Source organism: Sceloporus occidentalis, unplaced genomic scaffold, assembly GCF_023333645.1.
Source record: "Sceloporus occidentalis isolate IW3139 unplaced genomic scaffold, rSceOcc1.0.p SCAF_471, whole genome shotgun sequence".
In the NCBI taxonomy this organism is placed as follows: Eukaryota; Metazoa; Chordata; class Lepidosauria; order Squamata; family Phrynosomatidae; genus Sceloporus; species Sceloporus occidentalis.
This window is the reverse complement of record NW_028317451.1, coordinates 212,433-236,414: the sequence shown is the minus strand read 5'-3', so window position 1 is coordinate 236,414 and position 23,982 is coordinate 212,433. Positions and strand designations below refer to the sequence as shown.

At 52.8% G+C, this 23,982-nt stretch overlaps 1 protein-coding gene across 3 annotated transcripts; it reads left to right on the top strand.

The window, feature by feature from the left end:
• The first annotated feature begins 974 nt into the window (after positions 1–974).
• On the top strand, positions 975–22,522 carry LOC149271719 (tetratricopeptide repeat protein 7B-like). 3 transcript variants are annotated; one of them, XM_089507175.1, is made up of 22 exons: positions 975–1,095; positions 1,654–1,808; positions 4,358–4,526; positions 6,835–6,965; positions 7,173–7,294; positions 7,733–7,756; positions 9,624–9,702; positions 10,375–10,547; positions 11,032–11,095; positions 11,806–11,943; positions 12,930–13,013; positions 13,265–13,369; positions 13,669–13,786; positions 14,107–14,164; positions 15,923–15,995; positions 16,072–16,232; positions 16,679–16,795; positions 16,996–17,107; positions 18,903–18,939; positions 19,095–19,235; positions 20,300–20,502; positions 22,301–22,522. In XM_089507175.1, exons 1-22 carry the CDS (start codon positions 975–977, stop codon positions 22,520–22,522), a joined length of 2,607 nt encoding a protein of 868 aa, XP_089363301.1. The 3 variants fall into 3 exon arrangements, with proteins under 3 accessions (XP_089363301.1, XP_089363302.1, XP_089363303.1); XM_089507176.1 differs by lacking the exon at positions 7,733–7,756; XM_089507177.1 differs by lacking the exons at positions 7,733–7,756; positions 18,903–18,939 and having other exon boundaries at positions 16,996–17,093.
• Positions 22,523–23,982: the final 1,460 nt, after the last annotated feature.

Genomic DNA, 23,982 nt, shown 5'->3' with positions numbered 1-23,982 from the left:
TGAGAAATATACAGGGATATAACGGGTTATAAGGACGGGATTAGTTATACGGCCGGAGAGTATATAATATATAATATGAGGAATATACAGGGATATAACGGGTTATAAGGACGGGATTAGTTATACGGGCCGGAGAGTATATAATATATAATATGAGGAATATACAGGATATAACAGGTTATAAGGACGGGATTAGTTATACGGCCGGAGAGTATATAATATATAATATGAGGAATATACAGGGATATAACAGGTTATAAGGACGGGATTAGTTATACGGCCGGAGAGTATATAATATATAATATGAGGAATATACAGGGATATAACGGGTTATAAGGACGGGATTAGTTATACGGCCAGAGAGTATATAATATATAATATATAATATGGGCTATAACGGGTTATATGGCTCTGCAGTAACAGGTGTTTCTTTTTCAACAGCCCCGGGCGCCAAAATCCCTAGTTATGGCTCTGCTGCCTTGGTCACGATGGCTACCAGGCAACCTACTGACAGCAAAGCCTCAGAATAATGAGCGGGTAATGGTGGGAATGGCCGGTATTCGGGTCATTTAGGGTCTTCTGGTTATTTCGTTTTATTACATACGGATGAGGTCAGGAATTCTACTGGTTTACCGGCCCCCTGTGTGAAGTGGCCGGCTGCCTCTGTCGTGCTGGGAGTGATGCTGTGAGTGTTGGGATTTGTGCTGCTGGGAGTGTTGGGATTTGTGCTGCGGTTCTGCATGCGGCCGCCCGGTGGCGCTGCTTCCTGTCTTCTCGCTGTGAGCTCCGCCGGCCGGACACTGCAGACGTTCCGCTCCGGGGACCGGGATCCCTGCGCCAGCCTCCTGACCCGGTGTCCTCTTCCTGTCCCGAGGCCCCCCAGTGACCGCGTCCCCCGGCCTGCCCCCGCTCCGAGGCCTTTCCCTGCACCGAGGCCTCCCAGCGACCCCGGCCTCCGTGTCCCCTCTGCCCCCATGGCGGCCCGGAAGGCCGGCACCCGGCTGGAGCTGGAGATCGAGCGCTGCCGCTCTGAAGCCAACTGGGAGCGGATCCACGAGCTGGTCCGGCAGCTCTCCGCCAAGCTCATCTCCAACGGTACGGTCAGGACTGGTAACTACAGCCCCCGGACTGCGGCCTGGAACCGGGGAAAGCAAACACTGCTGCACAAAGGACGCCGCTACACCTGAGATAATGCAGGGGGACACTGTCATTGCTACACCTGAAATAATGCAGGGGGACACTGTCACTGCTACACCTGAGTTAATGCAGGGGGGCACTGTCACTGCTACACCTGAGATAATGGGGCTGTCACTGCTACACCTGAGATAATGGGGGCTGTCACTGCTACACCTGAGATAATGGGGCTGTCACTGCTACACCTGAGATAATGGGGGCTGTCACTGCTACACCTGTGATAATGGGGGCTGTCACTGCTGCACCTGAGATAATGGGGGCTGTCACTGCTGCACCTGAGATAATGGGGGCTGTCACTGCTACACCTGTGATAATGGGGGCTGTCACTGCTACACCTGTGATAATGGGGGCTGTCACTGCTACACCTGTGATAATGGGGGCTTTCACTGCTACACCTGACATAATGCAGGTGCTGCGGTATTTGTCGTATTGTGTGTAACGGGGGCTCTCTGTGTGCAGATGACATGGCCGAGCTGCTGACGGGGGAGGCCAAGCTGGAGCAGCACCTCAAGGACAATCCCTTCAAACAAGGAGTCGGCCCCCGGGGGCCCCGGCCCAAACTCATCGACGTCCGCAAGCACCTGACGGCCGTCCTGGACAGGGGGAACCTGAAGGTACGGGGGGGGGGGCTCGCTGAGCATTTATTATTATTATTATTAATATTCAGAACGCTGCTGTTAATAATAATAATAATCTATACTGTATCTGCTGTTATTTATAATAATAATAATAATAATAATCTATACTGTATCTGCTGTTATTTATAATAATAATAATAATAATAATCTATACTGTATCTGCTGTTATTAATAATAATAATAATAATAATAATCTATGCTGTATCTGCTGTTATTTATAATAATAATAATAATAATAATAATCTATACTGTATCTGCTGTTATTTATAATAATAATAATAATCTATACTGTATCTGCTGTTTATAATAATAATAATCTATACTGTATCTGCTGTTATTATTAATAATAATAATAATAATCTATGCTGTATCTGCTGTTATTTATAATAATAATAATAATAATCTATACTGTATCTGCTGTTTATAATAATAATAATAATCTATACTGTATCTGCTGTTTATAATAATAATAATCTATACTGTATCTGCTGTTATTTATAATAATAATAATAATAATAATCTATACTGTATCTGCTGTTGTTTATAATAATAATAATAATAATAATAATAATAATAATAATAATAATCTATGCTGTATCTGCTGTTGTTTATAATAATAATAATAATAATCTATACTGTATCTGCTGTTATTTATAATAATAATAATAATCTATACTGTATCTGCTGTTATTTATAATAATAATAATCTATACTGTATCTGCTGTTATTTATAATAATAATAATAATAATCTATACTGTATCTGCTGTTATTATTATTAATAATAATAATAATAATAATCTATGCTGTATCTGCTGTTATTTATAATAATAATAATAATAATCTATACTGTATCTGCTGTTATTTATAATAATAATAATAATCTATACTGTATCTGCTGTTATTTATAATAATAATAATAATAATAATCTATACTGTATCTGCTGTTATTTATAATAATAATAATCTATACTGTATCTGCTGTTGTTTATAATAATAATAATAATAATAATAATCTATGCTGTATCTGCTGTTATTTATAATAATAATAATAATCTATACTGTATCTGCTGTTATTTATAATAATAATAATAATAATCTATGCTGTATCTGCTGTTATTTATAATAATAATCTATACTGTATCTGCTGTTATTTATAATAATAATAATAATAATCTATACTGTATCTGCTGTTATTTATAATAATAATAATAATCTATACTTTATCTGCTGTTATTTATAGTAATAATAATAATTTATACTGTATCTGCTGTTATTTATAATAATAATAATAATAATAATAATAATAATCTATACTGTATCTGCTGTTATTTATAATAATAATAATAATAATAATAATCTATACTTTATCTGCTGTTATTTATAGTAATAATAATAATAATCTATACTGTATCTGCTGTTATTTATAATAATAATAATAATCTATACTGTATCTGCTGTTATTTATAATAATAATAATAATAATCTATACTGTATCTGCTGTTATTATTAATAATAATAATAATAATAATAATAATCTATACTGTATCTGCTGTTATTTATATTAATAATAATAATAATAATCTATACTGTATCTGCTGTTTATAACATTATTGTTATTATTATTGAAAATAATTACAAATTATATTATTATTACTATTATTTATGACATTATTTGTAATAATAAATATATATTACAAAATAGTAATAATAATAATATTTTGTATTTGTTTTTTATTTTCTCCGTGGCATACTCCGGCCCTGCAGCGAAGGGTTAATATGTACAGCCCGTGGCGTGGAACATGTCTGTAGCGTGTCCTGCTTGTTTTGGCGTCTCTTCCGTGTGCCGGATAAACGTCCCAGGACCGTCTCTGTAACCGTTCCAGCTTTTACCTCTTCCACAAAGACGAATTCTAAAACAGTTTTTACCAACCCTCGACTTTTTGGGTTGATAAATAGAGCAGCTGCCCAGCAGAGGTGGTAGAGGGTAATACAGTGAGGGGATTAAACATGCATGGGATAGACATACGTCTCCTGAATCTAAGACGAGACCAACGACTGATTAAGGTTTGAGGCTTTACAGCAGGAGAGACGGGGGCCGGATGGGGCCGATTTCTACTTGAAATAATACGCTTCTTTACGAAATGCTCCTCTCTGGGGTAAATATTTATCGCTCCAGAAACGTTATGTTTAGAAACGTTGTTCGTCTGTATATGTTCTACGCCAGAAGACCCCTCTTCTGTTCCACACGGCGGTCTCTTTTTAGACAGATACCTCTGCTGCGTGTTTATGGGGGTCTCGTCTTTCCGGCCCCCCGGTTATTTCCCTTATAGGAGAGCGCATCTCCGGCTCTGTGCTGCGCATGCACCGGATACTCCCCGCCGACCCACTCCTCCGCCCACTGATCGCAAGCACTTCGGTTTCACGCTGCCAGAGCCGGTACCCAGCACGGGCGGAGGTGGAGACGGTGCGCGGCAGCCCGGCAGCTGTGGTATTTTAACAGTATTTTGTTACTTTGTGTTAACAGGCAGATCTAATGCAAGAAGCCAACATGCTAATGGCCAAACTGAACTACGTGGAGGGCGAGTACCGGGACGCGCTGGCCACCTACGGCAGGATGGGGCTGGACGACCTGCAGCTCGTGGCCTGCGCGCCGTACAAGCTGAGGATGATAGCGGAAGCCTTCGCCATCAGAGGTAGGGACCGGGGGGGGGGTATATACAGCGCACGCAGCCCTCAGAGCCTCCGCCGGGGGGCCGATGAGACGGGCCGGATGGGTCTGATCTACCGGCGTCCCCTGGGATATGGGGGTGGGGCTGACAGACTGGAGTCCAGTAGGTTGTGAGTCTGGGCAGCAGGGGGCGCTGTGACCCGGGGCCTGTCCTCTCGGGGCCGTTAATACTATTACCGCATTAATGCCGCCGGGTAAGTAATTGCCGGACGGATTACGTTTATAATGAGAGGCGTTCAGTCCATGGCTTTTACTTACCCTCCGCCCGGGGCCAGAGACTTCATCTCCTAGCGGGGGAAGGCAGTTTCAATCCTCATCCGCTACTCCCACAATCCTCACCCGCTGCTCCCACAATCCTCACCCGCTGCTCCCACAATCCTCACCCGCTGCTCCCACAATCCTCACCCGCTGCTCCCACAATCCTCACCCGCTGCTCCCACAATCCTCACCCGCTGCTCCCACAATCCTCACCCGCTGCTCCCACAATCCTCACCCGCCACTCCCACAATCCACATCCACCGCTCCCACAATCCTCATCCGCTACTCCCACAATCCTCATCCGCTACTCCCACATCCACTGCTCCCACAATCCTCACCCGCCGCTCCCACAATCCTCATCCGCCACTCCCACAATCCACATCCACTGCTCCCGCAATCCTCATCCGCTACTCCCACAATCCTCATCCGCTACTCCCACAATCCTCATCCGCTACTCCCACAATCCACATCCACTGCTCCCACAATCCTCACCCGCTGCTCCCACAATCCTCACCCGCTGCTCCCACAATCCTCATCCGCTACTCCCACAATCCACATCCGCTGCTCCCACAATCCTCACCCGCTGCTCCCACAATCCTCACCCGCCGCTCCCACAATCCTCATCCGCCACTCCCACAATCCACATCCACTGCTCCCACAATCCACATCCACTGCTCCCACAATCCTCATCCGCTACTCCCACAATCCTCATCCGCTACTCCCACGTCCACTGCTCCCACAATCCTCACCCGCTGCTCCCACAATCCTCATCCGCTACTCCCACAATCCACATCCACTGCTCCCACAATCCTCATCCGCTACTCCCACAATCCACATCCACTGCTCCCACAATCCTCATCCGCTACTCCCACAATCCACATCCACTGCTCCCACAATCCTCATCCAACTTTCACAGCCCTGTAATGTGGCGGCACTTGGGGCGGCCGCTACGTCATCTGGGGCATTTCTCTCCATAGGCCGTGTTAGTAAATAGGAAGGAAAGGTTGTGCCGGGGGTGCAGTCAGGAGACGCGCAGGTTTAATGTCGCCCCCTGACAGCGAGGAGACCCTCGTTTAATTCCGCTGGAAAAACCTTTTAGTTGCACTTTTTGGATCAAATTATTAGTATTATTGGCCGTTTATCAGGGGGGTGCTGGGATTTGGTCATTCAGTCCGTCAGAAGCTGGCTGTGTGTTGGCACACGGGGGGTCCGTACACGGGACCCCCTACTTCCTTTAACGTGGAATCTCTTAATTTTTTTATTATAAATATTTTAGGATAATATTTTTGTCTATATTTACAATCTAATTCCCGGGGCAAATGAGAAACAATCACCATAGCAACCAATTCCTACTGAACTAAACATGCACCAGAATTCCTCTTCATAAATAGTCATTTCTCTTCAGTCTTTTGGGGGGTTTTGTGGGTTTTTTTGCATTTTTTTTCCGCGTTATCGGATGGTTATCTGGTTTTAGGTCCGAATCCGCCGTTTATCTGAATGCCGCCGCTTTCCTAATTCCTTCCATTTTCATGATGACTGAAAGCTGACAGATTGGGGGCCGTGGCGACTGCGATCGGAGATGCCGTCCTGCTAGCGGAAGGGTTAAGGTGTGGCCCCCGGGGGCCGGAGGGCTCGCTCTGGAGGGTCTCTGTACTTTCCCCTGCCTGGCACCTGCCGAGCGCTCAGCCTACCCCCCCCCCTGCTAATCCGGGGCATTAGAGGCTGACTTCGTAAAGCGTTAAGCCTCCGGCCGCGGCTTCTCTGATGTTTGGCCTGGAGATGCCGGCGGTCCGAGACCCCCGCGCAAGACTCCCAGTCTCTTTACCCGTTGGATTATACATTAAACATTGTGCAGGGCCAGCTCAGCTCTTTTTTTTTTTTTGCCGGAGTAACCTGCCTGCGCTGGCTCTTCGGTGAAGCGTGGGTGTTGAAGCTCTCCGTTTAGTGAATAGAGCCCGCAGTCTGCGCCGTCCGCGCGCAGAGTAATAACGAGTATCTCTGTCCTTCTCTTCCAGGGCTGTGTTTGGAAAAGCTGCCAAATTCTTCTTCTACCAACAGCCTGCACGTCGACCGCGACCAGGAGATCATCACCTGCTACGAGAAAGCGGGCGACATCGCCCTCCTCTACCTGCAAGAGATCGAGCGGGTGAGTGACGTGCGCCGGGGTGAAATAACCGCCCTTCTCCGCAGCCTGGCCGAACGTTAATGGAAGTCAGAGAAAAATAGGGAACCCCATAATGAACCCCCTGAATCGAGGTCGGTGCGCGGCCGCCCGGCGGGGGAGGTAAGGGCTGGATAGGGGATGCCCTGATTGGTGTTCGTCGTTAATAACACAGTTCTGGTTCTCGTTCAGGTCCAAGCAGCCAATATCCAGAACAGGAGCCCTAAGCCGGGACCCGTGGCCCCCGACCAGGAGCTGAACTTCTTCCTGGAGACTGGGCTGCAGCGCGCGCATGTCATTTACTTCAAGAACGGGTAAGCCGGAGCTTCGTGATCCCGCATGCCGTGCGTTAGGCTCTGATGGGACTCTAAACAGCCTGACACAATCCCCCCCGTCGGTGGGGGGCCAGCAGGGGCCACGAAAATTTTTAGGGTAAAAGTTCAGACTCGCTCGATGTGTTAATAGGGGCAACAGATCAAAAGTACTGCGTCTCCCCCCAAAAACATTATTAAAGAGGCCGCTGTTAATGCATACATGTTACACGTCACACGTACCTTCTGCATGTAACGGGCACATTACTTAAACGTCTGGGCTTCCTAAACATGCCCCTGTCTTTAAATCTGATGACTCCCAATTTATTACTCGATGCCTGGGAGTGATGGGATTCCCTGCGGCCAGCCGGCATCCGTGTATCTGTGTGGTTATGATGTCACGCGTGTTGTTTATTTACCTGTCTGTATTTATAACTGCAGGATACATATTCACGGAGATGAACAGTATGTATTCCCTGTAACCCCCCCCCCCGCACCCACCATGTAGAGGACCGTTAGCTCTTTGCACAAGACCATCTTTAACCCTTTCTTCCTGCTAATGTTTGTTTTTGGGGTTTTTAGCCAAAAAAACCCCCAAAAAACAAACAAAATAGTCAAAACCTTTCGGCAGAATCTGGAATAAACCATTTTTTGTTGAAATGAATAGAGAATGGATTTCTGTATTCATTTAATGAACGTTCAAACCTGGGAGCCGCTGGGATTGGTGGAAACCGGTGCCTTCCGTGTGTTTAGCCGTCCGAGGGCCACGCCGGCTGCCGTGTCTATACGCTGGGCGTGATGGGAGTTGGCTTCCACGGCAGGCTTTTTTCATTCATTGTAGTTTTTCATATTGACAAACTTTCCAAATTCTCAGCCCCCCCGGCCTGCCGGCTCCGAGGCTCGGATTCGTAGCGCCGATCGTGTTGTGTAGGTGCTTATCCAACCGCGTTCATGGAGATCTGCGCGCATGCACGAGAGGGGCACCAAGCGGCCCCCGTAATGGGGAAAGAGTGCCTGCTGTGCCCATTGGCTTTGAAGACCGGGATGAGCAGTGAAGGGGTTAAGCAGCGCGCATTCATTTGCTAAGCAAATATTGAGGACTGGGAGACGAGAGCGTTTGCTAAACTCGTAGCGAACGTCGTCTCGGCAGAGATCCCCGCGTCTATATTATCTGTAATTACTATTATTTATTGTTCCGTATAGCGCCGTCGTATTCCGCAGCGCTGTACAACGACCCCTTTCCACCGGAGACAGGAGAGGCCGTTTTTGTTAAAGTCCTGGGCCGAGCTTAACATCAATCAGACAAACCAACCCAAAAAAACAGAGACGGCGTTCCTTTAAATGGATTCGAAGCTGGGGGGGGGGGTATACTGCCGGTTAATAACGATCATATAACATATCTGCCGCGGAGGTCGTCGGTGAAGGAAACCAACGCACTTGCGGCTTTCAGGCGCTGATTAACTAAAACAAGCTTGTGGTTGTCTAAAAACAACACGGAAAGGTTAACGAACATTGTTCTGCTGCTATGGCAATTTAGCTTTGTGTAACAATTTAATCCAAATCCAAGCCGGGGCTGCGGAGGGGATTCTCTCGTACCGGGGGGGCCGTCTCATCTGAGCACGTTCTATGGGAAGCTCGCCTGTCTACGCGGTTATCGTTGTGATCGCCTGCGGTCACTAATGGCTCGCGTCGATGGATTGAGAGCAGATAAATGCACTCACCCCGTCCCCAGGGGCCGCAGGGGCTTTCTCAGTCATTTCACCGCTTCACAGGTGGGATGAAAGATCAGATCGATAAACCTCTCGTGTACCCGGGAGCCCCCAACGCCTTGGCTGACGGATTGCGTGGAAAGTCATGGAGACCCCGCGCGCCCGTTATTCCTCCGCCAGCCGTCAGCTTTCCTGGTCTATTTAAAGGAGTAGTACAGCGGGGAGCAGAGCCTTTGGGACGGGTCGCCTGCGGGGGGCAGATGTTCTCATGTTTGCTGGCAACATTTACATTAAAGCTCATTTGATAGAGAGATGCAGAATGAATACCCTGCTGTTTAACCCCGTCCTGCTCGATCCTAGGTCTTAAACTGTACACTAAATGACGCTGCGTTTAGTCGACGAGCGTCGGTTGTGCCGTAGTTCTACCTTGTGCTGTGTAAATCGTACGGATCTAGCTCCGGCCCCGATGCTGAGCGTCTTGCTGCCGCCCCATGAGCCAATCTTGCTCTGATCCGTTTGTTGCCCCCGGACCCCCCCTCCCTCGAGGTTTTTATTGTCGATGAAGGAGCCCTGAGCAAAATCCGACCTGTCCGAGATAATCCCCGTCTCCTCTCTGTTCCCAGGAACCTGACCAGAGGCGTTGGCCGATTCCGCGAGATCCTGAGGGCCGTGGAGACCCGGACCACCCAGAACCTGAGAATGGTAAAGCTGCCACACCACCAAGTCACAACCGACCATCGAGTCCTCGCCCCCCAGTCACTGGCCGGCATCACAACCGACCATCGAGTCCTCGCCCCCCAGTCACTGGCCGGCATCACAACCGACCATCGAGTCCTCGCCCCCCAGTCACTGGCCGGCATCACAACCGACCATCGAGTCCTCGCCCCCCAGTCACTGGCCGTCATCACAACCGACCATCGAGTCCTCGCCCCCGAGTCACTGGCCGGCATCGTACCGACCCCGAGTCACTGGCCGCTTGGACAGCCCTGTATTTAAGGGACATCCGTCGTATGCACTTTGATGCACGTGATACCCGATTGCCCCTTTAAATCATTGTTCTCGTCCCCGTCAGAATCCCCCATGTGCTTTTGCGTCTTCCCTGGTCTCGCCTTCCTGGCAGTAACTGCTTGCCCAGATTGGGGGCCGCAGGTGGCCCCTGGTCCGCCGTCAACAGGAAAGCCAAGCAGAATGCTTTACACGATGCACATTATCAGAGATTCAGTTTCTGTTGTTTGGTTTTTTTGGCCGCGGTAGAAACCTCTGATTATTTCAGATGCCCCCTTTGGGGGGTAAATGTTGTAAATCCCCCTGGTATTGGCCACAGATGTTAATGAAAGGCTTTGTGTAACGCTCGGCCCCTTCGGCCCGTTTCAGACGATCGCCCGGCAGCTGGCCGAGATCTTACTACGTGGGATGTGTGAGCAAAGTTACTGGAACCCCCTGGAGGATCCGCCGAGCCAATGCCCCTTGGATGACCCGCTGCGCCAGGGGCTGAACACCAAGAGCTACACGCTCAGCCGGAGACCCCGCGTGTACGCCGGAGAAAAGTAGGTGCTTTGGGGTATAAGCACCCGGCTTGTTGCCCTGAGAGGCAGATGGGGTTCAGAAATATATTTATTTGATGGCACTGTTCCCTTAATACCCCCTCCCCGCTGGATGGAAATGCCCTCTGACTGTGTGCCTGCGCATGGAAAGGCTATAAAATGCTCTTTAATAATAAAATAGTTAAGTTTGGCCCCGTTTTCCTTGTAATTGTTTGGCGGCTGGGAAATGACCCGCCGAGGGTTTCCGCGGGATTCCCCTGTGCCGGGGCATTTACTCGGGCGCTTCTGTCCCCGTGAAACGCGCTTCCTTCCTGCAATTCATCCCCAGCGCGTTTCCCCGTAATCTGCACAGAATAATGAAAAGGCATTTATACATCGCTTGCTCTGGAATGAGTAGAAGCCGGGAGACCCTTTCTGTGCCGGCGGGGGCTTTGGCATGAAGCGGTGATGTAGTAATTCGTCTTTCGTTTTATCTCCGCCTCTTCAGCATTTTCTGCCCCCAGGAAAACACGGAAGAGGCTCTTCTGCTGCTCCTGATCAGCGAGTCCATGGTAAGTCATTCATCCGGGCCCCACAGGGGCCCCTGCTCTCGGTTGCTGGCCCCTGACACGCCGACGGGATCAGTCACAGCCATTTCAGCACTGCTATGTGTGTATGAGGTGTGTTAATCGATAGGGGTCCTGCGCCCAGCAGAGGTGGGTGTACAGTATATTGGCAGATATTGCCGATCACCCTGTTATTGTCGTGATAAGGGGTAGCGTGTGATGAGCCCACCGGTACCCCATAGTCAGCCATGTTATCCTATCCCCAAGGAGGAGGCAGATTTCCACCCCTCGGCCAGGGGCTTGACGCTCTCCTGCAGAACTTGGCCCGTTCATGGCGCTCGGCAGCTGTCGGCGCATCTGTTACCCGGTCCCTCGCCGGCTCGCTCGCCCCTTTACGGGGCTTTACAGAGATTTGATGCTCCGGGGTGCCGGGGCATTGAGCCGAGGCAGATGCGCTTCTATTCCCTGGCAGTTAAATGTCCTGCTTGGTCAGCGACGGGATGACGGCGGCCGGTATTCACGAGCGGGCCGGGCGACTGATCTCCTGGCACCGATGGGTTAACACCTCAGGGACTTTTACCGGACAGACAGGCTGAATCTGCCGGCTCCGTCTCGGGGGCCGGCCGAGAGTCCGAGTGTCACCGGTGTAAAAATGGTGTGAAAAAAAAGGGTTTCTGGAATATTCGCCTTCTTTGTGTCGTTTGTTCCGGTTTTAGGCAAACAGAGACGCGGTCCTGAGCCGCATCCCCGAGCACAAGAACGATCGCATCATCAGCCTGCAGAGCGCGTCCGTGGTGTACGACCTGCTGACCATCGCCCTGGGCCGCCGGGGTCAGTACGAGATGCTCTCCGAGGTACGTCCGGCCGCCGGCCCCCGCTCCTCCGCGGGATAAAGAGCTTAAAAGATTAAAGGTGCCGTTCCACCTACTCTGCTGAATCCGACACGTCGCTAGTTACAGCGTCACAAACATCGTTCCTCGCGCCGCTGAACACCCAAACCCTCCCAGAAGTAATCCTTTAATCACGTAAAATATTGGGGGGGGCGCTTAATAGTCAGGTGACACTAAAACAGGCACTGATAGGCTGCTGCCCTAGTAAGGTGGATCATTTAAAGGACACGATTGTGTTTATTTGCTTATCTCAATGGAGAGTCCAAGTAATGTTTTGTTTGAGCACTTTACCTTTTGGGTTAATATATGGATATTTTAGGTATCGTTTAAAAATCATCTTGGTCTGAATATGGACAGTCCCCAAAAACAATTAACCTCTTTCAGAAAGTCCCAGCAATGAGTGACGGAGAGATTAAACTCCGGGGGGTGGGGGGGGCAGCCGTCACAATATAGAGTTCCAGACTGACGGTCGGAAGGAGCGCACGTTTACCCCCCGGGGGGTATCGGTGACAGCACAGAGCGCCGGGAGACGCGTTTTCTCGCTCGGATATCACCTGGATAGTTTTTCTTTGTGGTTTTATCGGACGGACGGCCGTGGAGTTTATCGGAGCCGGGAACTGAATACTAAAATACCGAAAGCCTTCGTGTTTATGTTGGGATCGGAAATGAAGCCGCAGCAAATTAATCTAAAGCTCCGGTTCCAATCAGATACAATCCCGGACAGCAAGAGAAACCATCGAGCCTCAGCCCCGTTTAGTTAATAATGCCCAGCTGGGAGCAGTTCTAATGGCCGAGCTTTAATGGCTGTGCTCTCTGTAGTAGAAGCGTGTGCGTGTGTGCCTGTCTGCGTGCGTGTGTCTGTGTCATGTGTGTGCGTGTGCTGGGATGTTCTAGAATTTATCTGCAGACCGAACTCCGTGTTTTTCCTGATTTTGTTCTTTTTTTCGCAGTGTTTGGAGAGAGCCATGAAGTTTGCGTTTGAAGAGTTCCACCTCTGGTATCAGTTTGCTCTCTCGCTGATGGCCGCAGGAAAGGTAACGGCGACGCTCCGTCTGTCTCTTTGTTAAATCAGGAGTCTGCAGGGGAGCTGCAGTTTGAATTCCCCGACTTTATTCTGCCTGCGTGTATCTGCGGGGTTCGTTCAAACGGAGTTCAGCCGCCCGTCTACCTGCGGGGGGTTAATGACGTCCGTTAAACGCCCGGTCGTAGGTTGGGGGGGGGGGGGGCTTCTCCTTTCGGTTAATGATTCCCCGTCTTGTTTCTTTCCCTCGGTTGGCCCGTCCAGTCCGCGCGAGCCGTGAAGGTTTTACAGGAATGCATACGCTTGAAGCCCGAGGATGCCACCATACCGCTTCTAGCGGCCAAACTCTGCATGGGCTCGCTGCACTGGGTGAGTTCAACGAGACGCGGCGATTCTCCGCCGGCCGGCAGCTGCTCGGAGCCGGTGAGCACGCGGCATGAAAGGGGTTAATCCCGGCTTATTGCACTTGAGTATAAGTATATCATGTGTTCGGCTCAGGCAAGTTTCTGGGGATGTGGAATGAGAGTGTTGACCAAAGAGCTTACAATCGACCCATGTCTTCTGAGAGAGGGAGAAGGAGCCTTGGAGCCGGGAGAAAGTTTCCAGACTCGGCTGCTCGGTACCGAGGGTCCGTTTAATGAATTAGACTTTAATATTTTTTTCTTTAGCTGGATGAAGCCGAACGTTTCGCCAAAATGGTCGTTGACTGCGGCGACAAAAGCTCCGAGTTTCGGGCCAAAGGCTTCCTGGCCCTGGGGCTCACCTACAGTCTGCAGGCTTCGGACGGTGAGTTATCAGGCGGGGGGGGGCGGCCGGACGCCAACGGCAGGTTGTTAGCTTTGTATTCCAGGTCTGGCACCGGTTGATGGACCCCCAAATTCAAATGTCAGTGGTCCCCGCTTTACTAATTTTGCTTTGTCTCTCCAATGGCATTTAACTGTTTGAGAGCTGAGTGGTACAAGAAATGGCTATGCAAGTCTGTGAGCTAAAGGGCATGTGGCCCCTGAGGGCCCCGTTCACATCCCGCGCGCCCCCCGTTCACGTCCTGCACACACGCGGCTGCGGAATATCGCTGTCTGTCTCTAAACGCTGTGTCTGTTTTGCAGCCTCGCTGCGAGGGGTGCAGGAGGATCTGCAGAGGAAAGCTGCTCTTGCGTTTCAGCGGTGAGTTAAGTGGCGGGTGGGCACAGGGGGACCCCGAGATCTGGAGAGACGGGGGACTGGCGGGTGGGCACAGGGGGACCCCGAGATCTGGAGAGACGGGGGACTGGCGGGTGGGCACAGGGAGACCCCGAGAGCTGAAGAGACGGGGGACTGGCGGGTGGGCACAGGGAGACCCCGAGAGCTGGAGAGACGGGGGACTGGCGGGTGGGCACAGGGAGACCCCGAGAGCTGGAGAGACGGGGGACTGGCGGGTGGGCACAGGGAGTCCCCGAGAGCTGAAGAGACGGGGGACTGGCGGGTGGGCACAGGGAGACCCCGAGAGCTGAAGAGACGGGGGACTGGCGGGTGGGCACAGGGAGACCCCGAGAGCTGAAGAGACGGGGGACTGGCGGGTGGGCACAGGGAGACCCCGAGAGCTGAAGAGACGGGGGACTGGCGGGTGGGCACAGGGAGACCCCGAGAGCTGAAGAGACGGGGGACTGGCGGGTGGGCACAGGGAGACCCCGAGAGCTGAAGAGACGGGGGACTGGCGGGTGGGCACAGGGAGACCCCGAGAGCTGGAGAGACGGGGGACTGGCGGGTGGGCACAGGGAGACCCCGAGAGCTGGAGAGACGGGGGACTGGCGGGTGGGCACAGGGAGTCCCCGAGAGCTGAAGAGACGGGGGACTGGCGGGTGGGCACAGGGAGACCCCGAGAGCTGAAGAGACGGGGGACTGGCGGGTGGGCACAGGGAGACCCCGAGAGCTGAAGAGACGGGGGACTGGCGGGTGGGCACAGGGAGACCCCGAGATCTGGAGAGACGGGGGACTGGCGGGTGGGCACAGGGAGACCCCGAGAGCTGAAGAGACGGGGGACTGGCGGGTGGGCACAGGGAGACCCCGAGAGCTGGAGAGACGGGGGACTGGCGGGTGGGCACAGGGAGACCCCGAGAGCTGAAGAGACGGGGGACTGGCGGGTGGGCACAGGGAGACCCCGAGAGCTGAAGAGACGGGGGACTGGCGGGTGGGCACAGGGAGACCCCGAGAGCTGAAGAGACGGGGGACTGGCGGGTGGGCACAGGGGGACCCCGAGAGCTGAAGAGACGGGGGACTGGCGGGTGGGCACAGGGAGACCCCGAGAGCTGAAGAGACGGGGGACTGGCGGGTGGGCACAGGGGGACCCCGAGAGCTGAAGAGACGGGGGACTGGCGGGTGGGCACAGGGAGACCCCGAGAGCTGAAGAGACGGGGGACTGGCGGGTGCGTCGTTTCTCTGCCTGGAATCCGGAAAATCTCTTATTACAGGTTTCCGTATCTTCCGGGAGTCAGACGGGTTTTTGATTGCTGCCTAAACACGTAGTTTGGCGTGTAAATGACATGTTTACGCGGAGCGGCGGTTTCCGTGGGTAATTTGCACGGATCTCAGCGCTAAACACAGACGAGCCGCTTGTTTGCAGAGAAGCAGCTCTGGGCCGTGGAGCTCAGCAGGGCCGCTCGCGCTCTATTGTATAGTACAGATCGATCTGAAACGAATCGATCCAATAAAGCTGGGCGCGGACCCCCCGTAGTTTATTAACGGGTGCCAGTGCGGTGACCGGCTCCCGGGAACGCTCGGTCACGCCGGACGTACGGCCCCGTTCAATGAACGTTTAATTCTTTAAGAGGGACCCCGTTCTACTTGGCCGGGGTGGGGGGGGGGGGGCAGCCGCCCCGGGAATGCCCCCTCCCGCGATCTTCGCCCGCGCGCTCCTTTAATTTGTGAACGTTTTGTTCTGTTTAGGGCGCACAGTCTGTCTCCCACCGATCACCTGGCCGTGTTTTACCTGGCTCTGCAGCTGGCCATATCCAGACAGGTGAGTAATGTGTCCGTACGTATGGTACGTGGCGTAACGCCGGTGGCACGAGGGGTTAACGGGACATGTCGTTTAGATTCCAGAAGCTCTGGGGTACGTACGGCAAGCGCTGCAACTGCAGGGCGACGACGTCAACTCCCTCCATCTGCTGGCGCTCTTACTGTCCGCGCAGAAACACTACCACGATGCCCTGAACATCATCGACATGGCGCTGAGCGAATACCCCGAGAACTTCACGTGAGTACGTCGGGGAGGCAGGCAAAGGGGTAAGGCCGCCTGTCGGGGCGGGCTGCGGCGGCTGTCGGGGCGGGATGCGGCGGCTGTCGGGGCGGGCTGCGGCGGCTGTCGGGGCGGGCTGCGGCGGCTGGCTGCGGCGGCTGTCGGGGCGGGCTGCGGCGGCTGTCGGGGCGGGCTGCGGCGGCTGTCGGGGCGGGCTGCGGCGGCTGTCGGGGCGGGCTGCGGCGGCTGGCTGCGGCGGCTGTCGGGGTGGGATGCGGCGGCTGTCGGGGCACAACGAGGTGGGATATGATAAATGAGTGAGTGTGATGTAATAGCGAGTGTGATGTCATAAATATGTTTGATTTAAGCAGGATGTTTTTTGTCTCAATGTTTTGTGAGGAAATCTTGTTGTTTTTTTTCGTTGGTCTGAATCCGGCTAATTGTTGTTGTTGTTTTTGTTACAGTTTGTTATTTTCAAAAGCCAAGCTGGAATCGTTATGCCGGGGGCCGGACGAGGCCCTCCTCACCTGCAAACACATGCTTCAGATCTGGAAGTCCTGCTACAACCTGACCAACCCCAGGTAAAGCGGCTTTTGTTTTTCTGGGTATTTTTGCTGAGATACAGCGGGTCTTGGCGCTCGGGGGCCCGGGTCTTGGCGCTCGGGGGCCCGGGTCTTGGCGCTCGGGGGCCCGGGTCTTGGCGCTCGGGGGCCCGGTCTTGGCGCTCGGGGCCCGGGTCTTGGCGTGTTTGTGGCATTCATTGTCCCGTGTTGTGTGGCAGTGATTCGGGACGTGGCAGCAGCCTGCTGGACAGGGCGATTGCGGAGAGACGGCAGCTGAACACCATGAGCCTGCCGGACTTCAGCGACCCGGACACAGGTGAGACCCCCGCGGCTTCCCCCCGGCCCGCTCCGCGTAAAGCCCGGGGAGGCAGGTGTGAGCTCCGCCAGCGCACCTTCACCCTGAGGCACGCGGCCGCTCGCTAGGACGGGGAGAGCTGCTTTGTGCCGACCATCCGGACGTCTAGCGATGTTCGCCAAGCAGAGGAGCTGACATCCAGCGGCTGCAAATGGCTGAGCGTTATGTGAGTTGTGATCTGCAGCGGGTCTGCACCTCCACGATACCTAAAATACACGTGAATCCGGCAGCCTAATTCACTGATATTATCTGATAAACGAATACACACATATATATATATACCGGTATATACTGCGTCCGTCCCGCTGCTCGGCTGACTGTCCATCCAGTCCAACAGAAGCTCATTCTTAATGAATCCCCCCTTTCCTGCTCATTGTGTGTCGCCTAGTGGACCCTCGTTACCCAGCTAGGTTTGGGGTCACCCCAATGCAGAATACACCGCGTGAGAACGGCTCATGTTGGGGAGACCCTGGCTAATACTTTCATTGTCTCCGGCCCTGACGCCTGGATCGAGGGCCGCACTCCCGGCGAGGGGCTCCTGATAATCCCGCTCCGTCCGCCTTCATGCTTCTTTAGGTTTTATTTTCTCCTTTTTTTTTTTCTTTTAGCGTCTGATTCCTCTTCCCTCTCGAGACCAGACTCACCTCTCCACCTTTATGTCTCTACCCATCTTCCTCTGTCTTCTCCCAAACCCGAGCACCCACTAAAGGCCTCCGCGGACCCCGAGCCCTCCGGCGGGCCGTCCGATCTCCTTTACTGTAACGTGGTTTTCTGCCGTGAATGGGGGGGCTTCCTCCCGTCCTCTGATAATCCTCAGAGACTCCTGATTGGCCGATTTAACGCTCATTCATTCACACAAACCTAAATACTAGTAACGTTTTATCATCGTTTAAGTAAAAAGCTTTGCTGGTCGTTCTGCGGATTATCAGAGTTTTGGGGGTTCTTGTGTTTGCCGTGGCTTGCCTTTAGTTACAATTTGTGATAAAAATTATTATTTTGGGGGCTGTGCTGCGGCTTTTGCTGCATAATATGTAAGGGGGGGGTGCGTGACATGCGCCTGGATGCCTCCAACTCCCATCACTAAATCCTTTGGCAAAGCAGCAGTCGGGGTAGAAACAAAGATTAGCACCAACCACCCAAATTAACCCATTAGAGAGCGCGCTATTCTGTCCGGATCAGAATATATGTAATGGGCGTTGGATACATTGTGTCACCCGTGCCTTTCTTCTGCTCAGGGGCCGTAGTTTAGGGCCGTCTGGTGCCACTGGGGTGAGCAGATCCAGGCTTTTCGGGAGGATAGCCCGTCCAATCTCCTGCGCCTTCCAGATGCGTACGGTAACCTAACCCACCGCTTGTTAGAATGTGGTGCTGAACGGGTTAAATGTATTTACTCTTTCGTTATACGGTAACCTAACCCACCGCTTGTTAGAATGTGCGGCTGTCCGGTGCTGAACGGGTTAAATCGCTATATGTTAAGTTAGTGATTTCTTGCATTAACATCCGTATCGTGCTGCATTAACCCTGTAGCTGCCGGTAGCAATGGGTTAAAACGCGTAGGAATTGCCCCCTGGTTTAAAGCCTGGTTATTTTGTACACCGCCACTGCATATGGATTGTTATGTTTTGGCATTACTGGGGATGATTGGCAGAACTCGCTGACACTCGCCGTCTCCCCGGCTCTGATCCCAGCGCCTGCAGCAGATTGCTTGGGGAGGAAGGGGTCCTCGTTGCCGTCTGGTTGCCGTCTCGTTTCCCGGGCGGTCTCTTTAAGGCTCGGGATAACGGAGCTTCCTTTGTATTCTCGCTTTGTTCTCGGAAACGTTATTCCTCCCCGGTGACGCTCACTCACATAATTCCGTGGCGATCAGCGTCTCTCCACGGGGGGGGGGGGGGGGGGGGGGCTGTGTGACGGCTGCGTGTATTCTCTCCCGTGTCCCTCTTGACGTGTTGCGTGTTTCTGCAGGTTCTGTGCACGCGACGTCCATCGCTGCGTCCCGCGTGGAGCAGGCGCTGTCCGAGGTGGCGTCCTCTCTGCAGAGCAGCGCCCCCAAGCAGGGTCCTCTCCACCCCTGGATGACGTTGGCCCAGATCTGGCTCCACGCAGGTGAGTGACCCGGGCGGGGGGGTCTTTAATTACCCCGGGGGGGGGGGGCATGGAGGCAAAGCTCACCTTCATTACATACACGGGCGGTATCTTGATCTTATTGTTCATTGATATGGCGCCAACAGCTTGTGGAGCGCTGACAGACAACGCGGGGCCCTCAGTATGCCGCGGGTACTAAAACATATAGACGGGTGGGAGAGAGCCTATCAAACGACAGGAAAAGTTACAACAAGAGACCGGAATCTAACACTAGAGGCTGAGATGGAACGGAAGTTTTACTGAGAGGGTGGTAGATAAGCGGAACAGCCTCCCAGCAGAAGTGGTAGAGGGTAATACAGTGAGGGTATTAAACATGCATGGGATAGACATACGGCTCCTGAATCTAAGACGAGACCAACCACTGATTAAGGTTTGAGTCTTTACAGCAGGAGAAACGGGCGACTAGACGGGGGCCGGACGGGGCCGATCTGCCAGGGGACTGATATGGAGCTAACAGGAGGGCAGCGAGGAAGCGGCCGTCGGATTGGGTGTCCAGGGATCTGCAGGAACAATGATTGGTGTGAAATTTCAGCTCCTGAGTATGAAGGACTCGGCGGTCTCCTGACCTCCCGGCCCCGGGTTATCGGTGGAATTACAGCCGTGTGACGCGCCCGTTACGGGCGTATTTGTGGATAGGATGGTTTTGCGGGGGGTCTTCTCATATCTCGATGGACCCCCCCTCTGCCAGTGCGACAGAGCCTGGGGGGGTTACTCGGGAGATTTAATCCCCAGCTTGGATCCGCTTACCGTCCCTTTAAATGATTAAGGGCTTCATGTGACCTCCCTGATAACATGAGGCTGTCGGGGGCCGGCGGGTTATCCGAGTGCCGCGTATCTACAGACCGCCGCGGGATCCGATGGCTCCCCGGAGATTACCCGGCCGGCCTGACCCCGAGACGCACTCCTCTTCCACGTCTGCACCCGACATGACCACAGACCCCCCCAGCACGCTGTTTATCTGATATGTAATAAGTATTTGAGCTCCTGGCGGGTATCTCTTCATTGGCTTTGTTATTCCTCCCCAGCCGAGGTGTACATCGGGATCGGGAAGCCCGCCGAGGCCTCCGCGTGTATCCAGGAGGCGGCCAACCTCTTCCCCGTGTCCCACAACGTTCTGTACATGAGGGGCCAAGTGGCCGAGCTGCGGGGCAACGTGGACGAAGCCAAGCGCTGGTACGAGGAGGCTCTGTCCATCAGCCCCACTCACGTGAAGAGCATGCAGCGGCTGGTGAGTGAGCGCGAGACCTCTGTGACCTGTCGCCCGTCTCCATCGCGGGTCTGTATCGCTCACACGGCAGCGCGATGTACAAGCGGGCCCGTCGGGGCTCACGGACCACGCACCCAACCCCGATTTCTCGGACGACTAGATGGGGGCCGATCCGCCATCAAGTCAGAGGTTTCATCTATTGCTTGAAAGGGTTAAAAAGACAGTAGATCCGCGGCCGGTTCTCTGGGCAGAGGCGAGCTGATCGATCGAGACACTTGGCTCATCGAAGGGGTCGCCCTATTTTCACTGTTTGATTTCGGATAGTAGTTGGTGCAGGGAGTGGGAGCCCTGCCTTCGCGCCCAGCACAATATGTCGCTGTTATTTTTGCTCTTTGTGCCCTGGGGTGGGTGGTTTTAGGGCAGTCAGGTTTGCGTTAATCTGCTCCTTGGGGTAATAAATAGCCGGAGACGGTTGCAGCTGCTGCAGAATCTCTTGGATGCGGATTGGACCGTTAATCATTAACCCTTTACAGAACTGTTTGGAGTTTTTATATCAGGGCGACCGCGAAGTGGCTGACGCTTAACCGGCCAATCAGTGCCGGCCGCCTCTGTGCCCAACCTTTAAGTTCTGAGCCTCCCCCCTGGCACCTAACGGGTTAATCCGACCGAAATGTAACTCATGCGCGGCAACTCACATCACTCACGTCAGGGGGGCATAACTTTCCTCCAGGGTAAAATATTTTTTGCCCGGGGAGCTTGCAATCTGATCGGGATCTCCCGCTCCCCACGGTATGTTTGCAGTGACTGGCTGCACCGGTTATTCCAGATATGCAGGCCCTCTTAACCAAATAGTGACCGGCAAGCTCTGCATGAGCACAAGGCTGACCATCTGACCCTCGCTATTCCGGCACAGTCATGCGCGGTGACACCGGAGCTGCTCGCCTGCGATCCGAAACAATAAAGTCCGTGGAGTTCACCTTAATTCTAAAATAAAAAATGACAACTTTATCAAAATAAATGGGAAAAATCCCCTCCGTATTGTAAAATTGCAGGGGCCGAGGTTGGCCGGTTGAACCACGAATGTCCCTGGCCCTCCCCTCCGAGCCGGCCCTTTAAATCCCCTGTGTGCATGCGGGGGCTCAATCAGAACGGGGGTCTTTACTCTGCGTATTATAATAAATGTAATAAAATAGAGAGACCCGGCGCGTTTCCGGCTGTCCTGACGCCCCCCCATCCCCCCCCCCGTAGGAAGCGTGTGAGTTATATGACCGTTACACGGACCCACTGACTCTGCACATTCACGGGACCTATTTATAAACCCGTGTTCATCCGTGTCAGATTCTACCTTCCTATGACATCAGGGGTTAAAGTTCCCCGGGGCGGAATCACACATTTATATAATAAAAGCTTTTAATGCCCGCTGTACAGCGCTACGGAATATGATGGCGCTATGTAGTAGTAGTAGGCGCATGGTGGAGAGTCCGGTAGGTGAGGCACGCGTGTCCCCCGTCACACGCCTCCTGTGTTGGAGGATTTATGTTCCTGCGCGAGAGAGAGAGTCGGAGGAGGGGAGAGGGAGGGAGAGAGAGAGAGAGGGGGAGGCATTTAAATACATAGAGGGATCTAACAAAGTACAGGAGGGGATTTTATTACAAAGTACAGGAGGAGTAAAAAGGCCGGAATGTAACTCTAGAGGGTCCGGAGGACGTTGCGGGTGTTTGGGGCGGAATAACTGCTGGTAATTGTTACTGTTGGGGGGGGGGGGGGGATTTGTTTCTTTGCCCCCAGTTACTGACGATCCGTTTCTTCTGTGTTGCAGAGTCTGATTCTCCACCATCTGGGCCGCTACAGTCTGGCGGAGAAGATCCTGCGCGACGCGGTGCAGGTGAACTCGGCGGCGCACGAGGTGTGGAACGGTCTCGGGGAAGTCCTCCAAGCCCAGGGCCACGACGACGCGGCCACCGAGTGCTTCCTGACGGCCCTGGAGCTGGAGGCCAGCAGCCCCGTCGTGCCCTTCACCATCATCCCCCGGGCGCTGTGAGGGCCGGCGCTTTAACCCTCGGAGTGCCGGCAGGCACTCGCGGGGTTAAACTGAGAGGTGGCGGGTAACGGTCTGTCCGCGGGGCAGCAAGGACTCTACTCAGGTGTTAAACAGTCTGGATAAAGAGAGAGGGGCTGCACGTTACCCCCGCGGGGGGCTGAATGCTTCACCCACAATCTCTGCCCACCCCGTTTAAGCCCGCGAAGCCCCCCGATGCGGCATTCCAACTCCGTGATGATCAGGCCTGCTGAGCGTCGTAGGAGTTGTAATTCCCCTGGATCTGGGTGTGACGGCCGACCGTGCGTCGGTCCCCTGATTGCCCCAGAGATGCCGGTTCCTGGGCATGTTTGGGGCGATGGGGAGGATGAATCGGGGCGGAATCACTGAAACGAGACCACGTGCTGGAAACCATATGCTGTATCTCCTCCTCGCTCGCAGAGCTCAATATGCTGTATTTTTGTATCACGGTTAAGATTCCGACATTAACCCCTTCCTTGCCAATCCCCCCCCCGAGAATGTGTCGGCTGCGCTTCATGAGCCTCGTAATCCACAGAAAGCCAACGAAAATCACAAAAAAAGTCACAGGGCCAGAACTCTATTTTGCGGCCGGAGCGGCCGTTACCCGCGAGCCGCGGCCGGGATGTTGTATTTAATTTTTTATGTGGATTCAGAGTTTATTTATCCGATAATAATAATAATAATAATAATAATATGTATAAACGGGTTCCGTGGATATACGTCATCTGACAATAAAAGGCTTTATTAAAGAAACGCGAGCTGGTGGCCCCCGGGGGCCGCGTTCGTTTCTCCTTTATTACTCCTATAATAACATGCGAAACTGGGGGGGGGGGGCGAGCGGAAGCATCACCGGAAAGGATCAGAAGAAATGGGGGGGGGGGGGGGGGGCGAAGATGTTGGGGGGTCGGAAGCTCGCGGCGAAGGAATTCTCTGCATGATGAGGACGGAGCGACGTATCATCCCTATATTCCCTATACGATGACGTGAGGCAATGGCAATAACCGTGTGCAGCCAATGGGAGATGGAGTCTGCACCCTGCTTACCTCCCATTGGCTACTCGCTGTTCTAATTCACAACACGGACTCCAGCGTGATCATCTCTCATCCCTATATCTAACTGCCCCCCCTTAATTATCTCAAATCCCTATAACCGCACCCCCCATAATGATCTCTCACCCCCTTTATCTAACCGGACCCCCATAATGATCTCTCACCCCCTGTATCTAACTTGGTCCCCTTTATTTCATCACTAAAGTAAGTGGCTCCTCGCTCGTTAGGAAATTAGCGGTGTGGCCCCCGGCAGCTCTCTGCGGCGTCGGCGTGAAGCCTCGCGTGTCCCCTTCTTATTGTTATAAGTAATAAAGCTTTCGTATAAAGAAGTCGGATCATCCATAATCTCCTCCGGCTCCCTCCGCGCCTCGTTCCCCGCCTCTCATCGCCCCC

Coding starts and splice junctions, on each gene's coding strand:
- LOC149271719 (XM_089507175.1), top strand. CDS start 975: ATGGCGGCCCGGAAGGCCGGCACCCGGCTGGAGCTGGAGATCGAGCGC. Junction 7,295..7,732: donor GTCATTTACTTCAAGAACGG/GTAAGCCGGAGC, acceptor TTATAACTGCAG/GATACATATTCACGGAGATG. Junction 14,165..15,922: donor GCTGCTCTTGCGTTTCAGCG/GTGAGTTAAGTG, acceptor TGTTCTGTTTAG/GGCGCACAGTCTGTCTCCCA.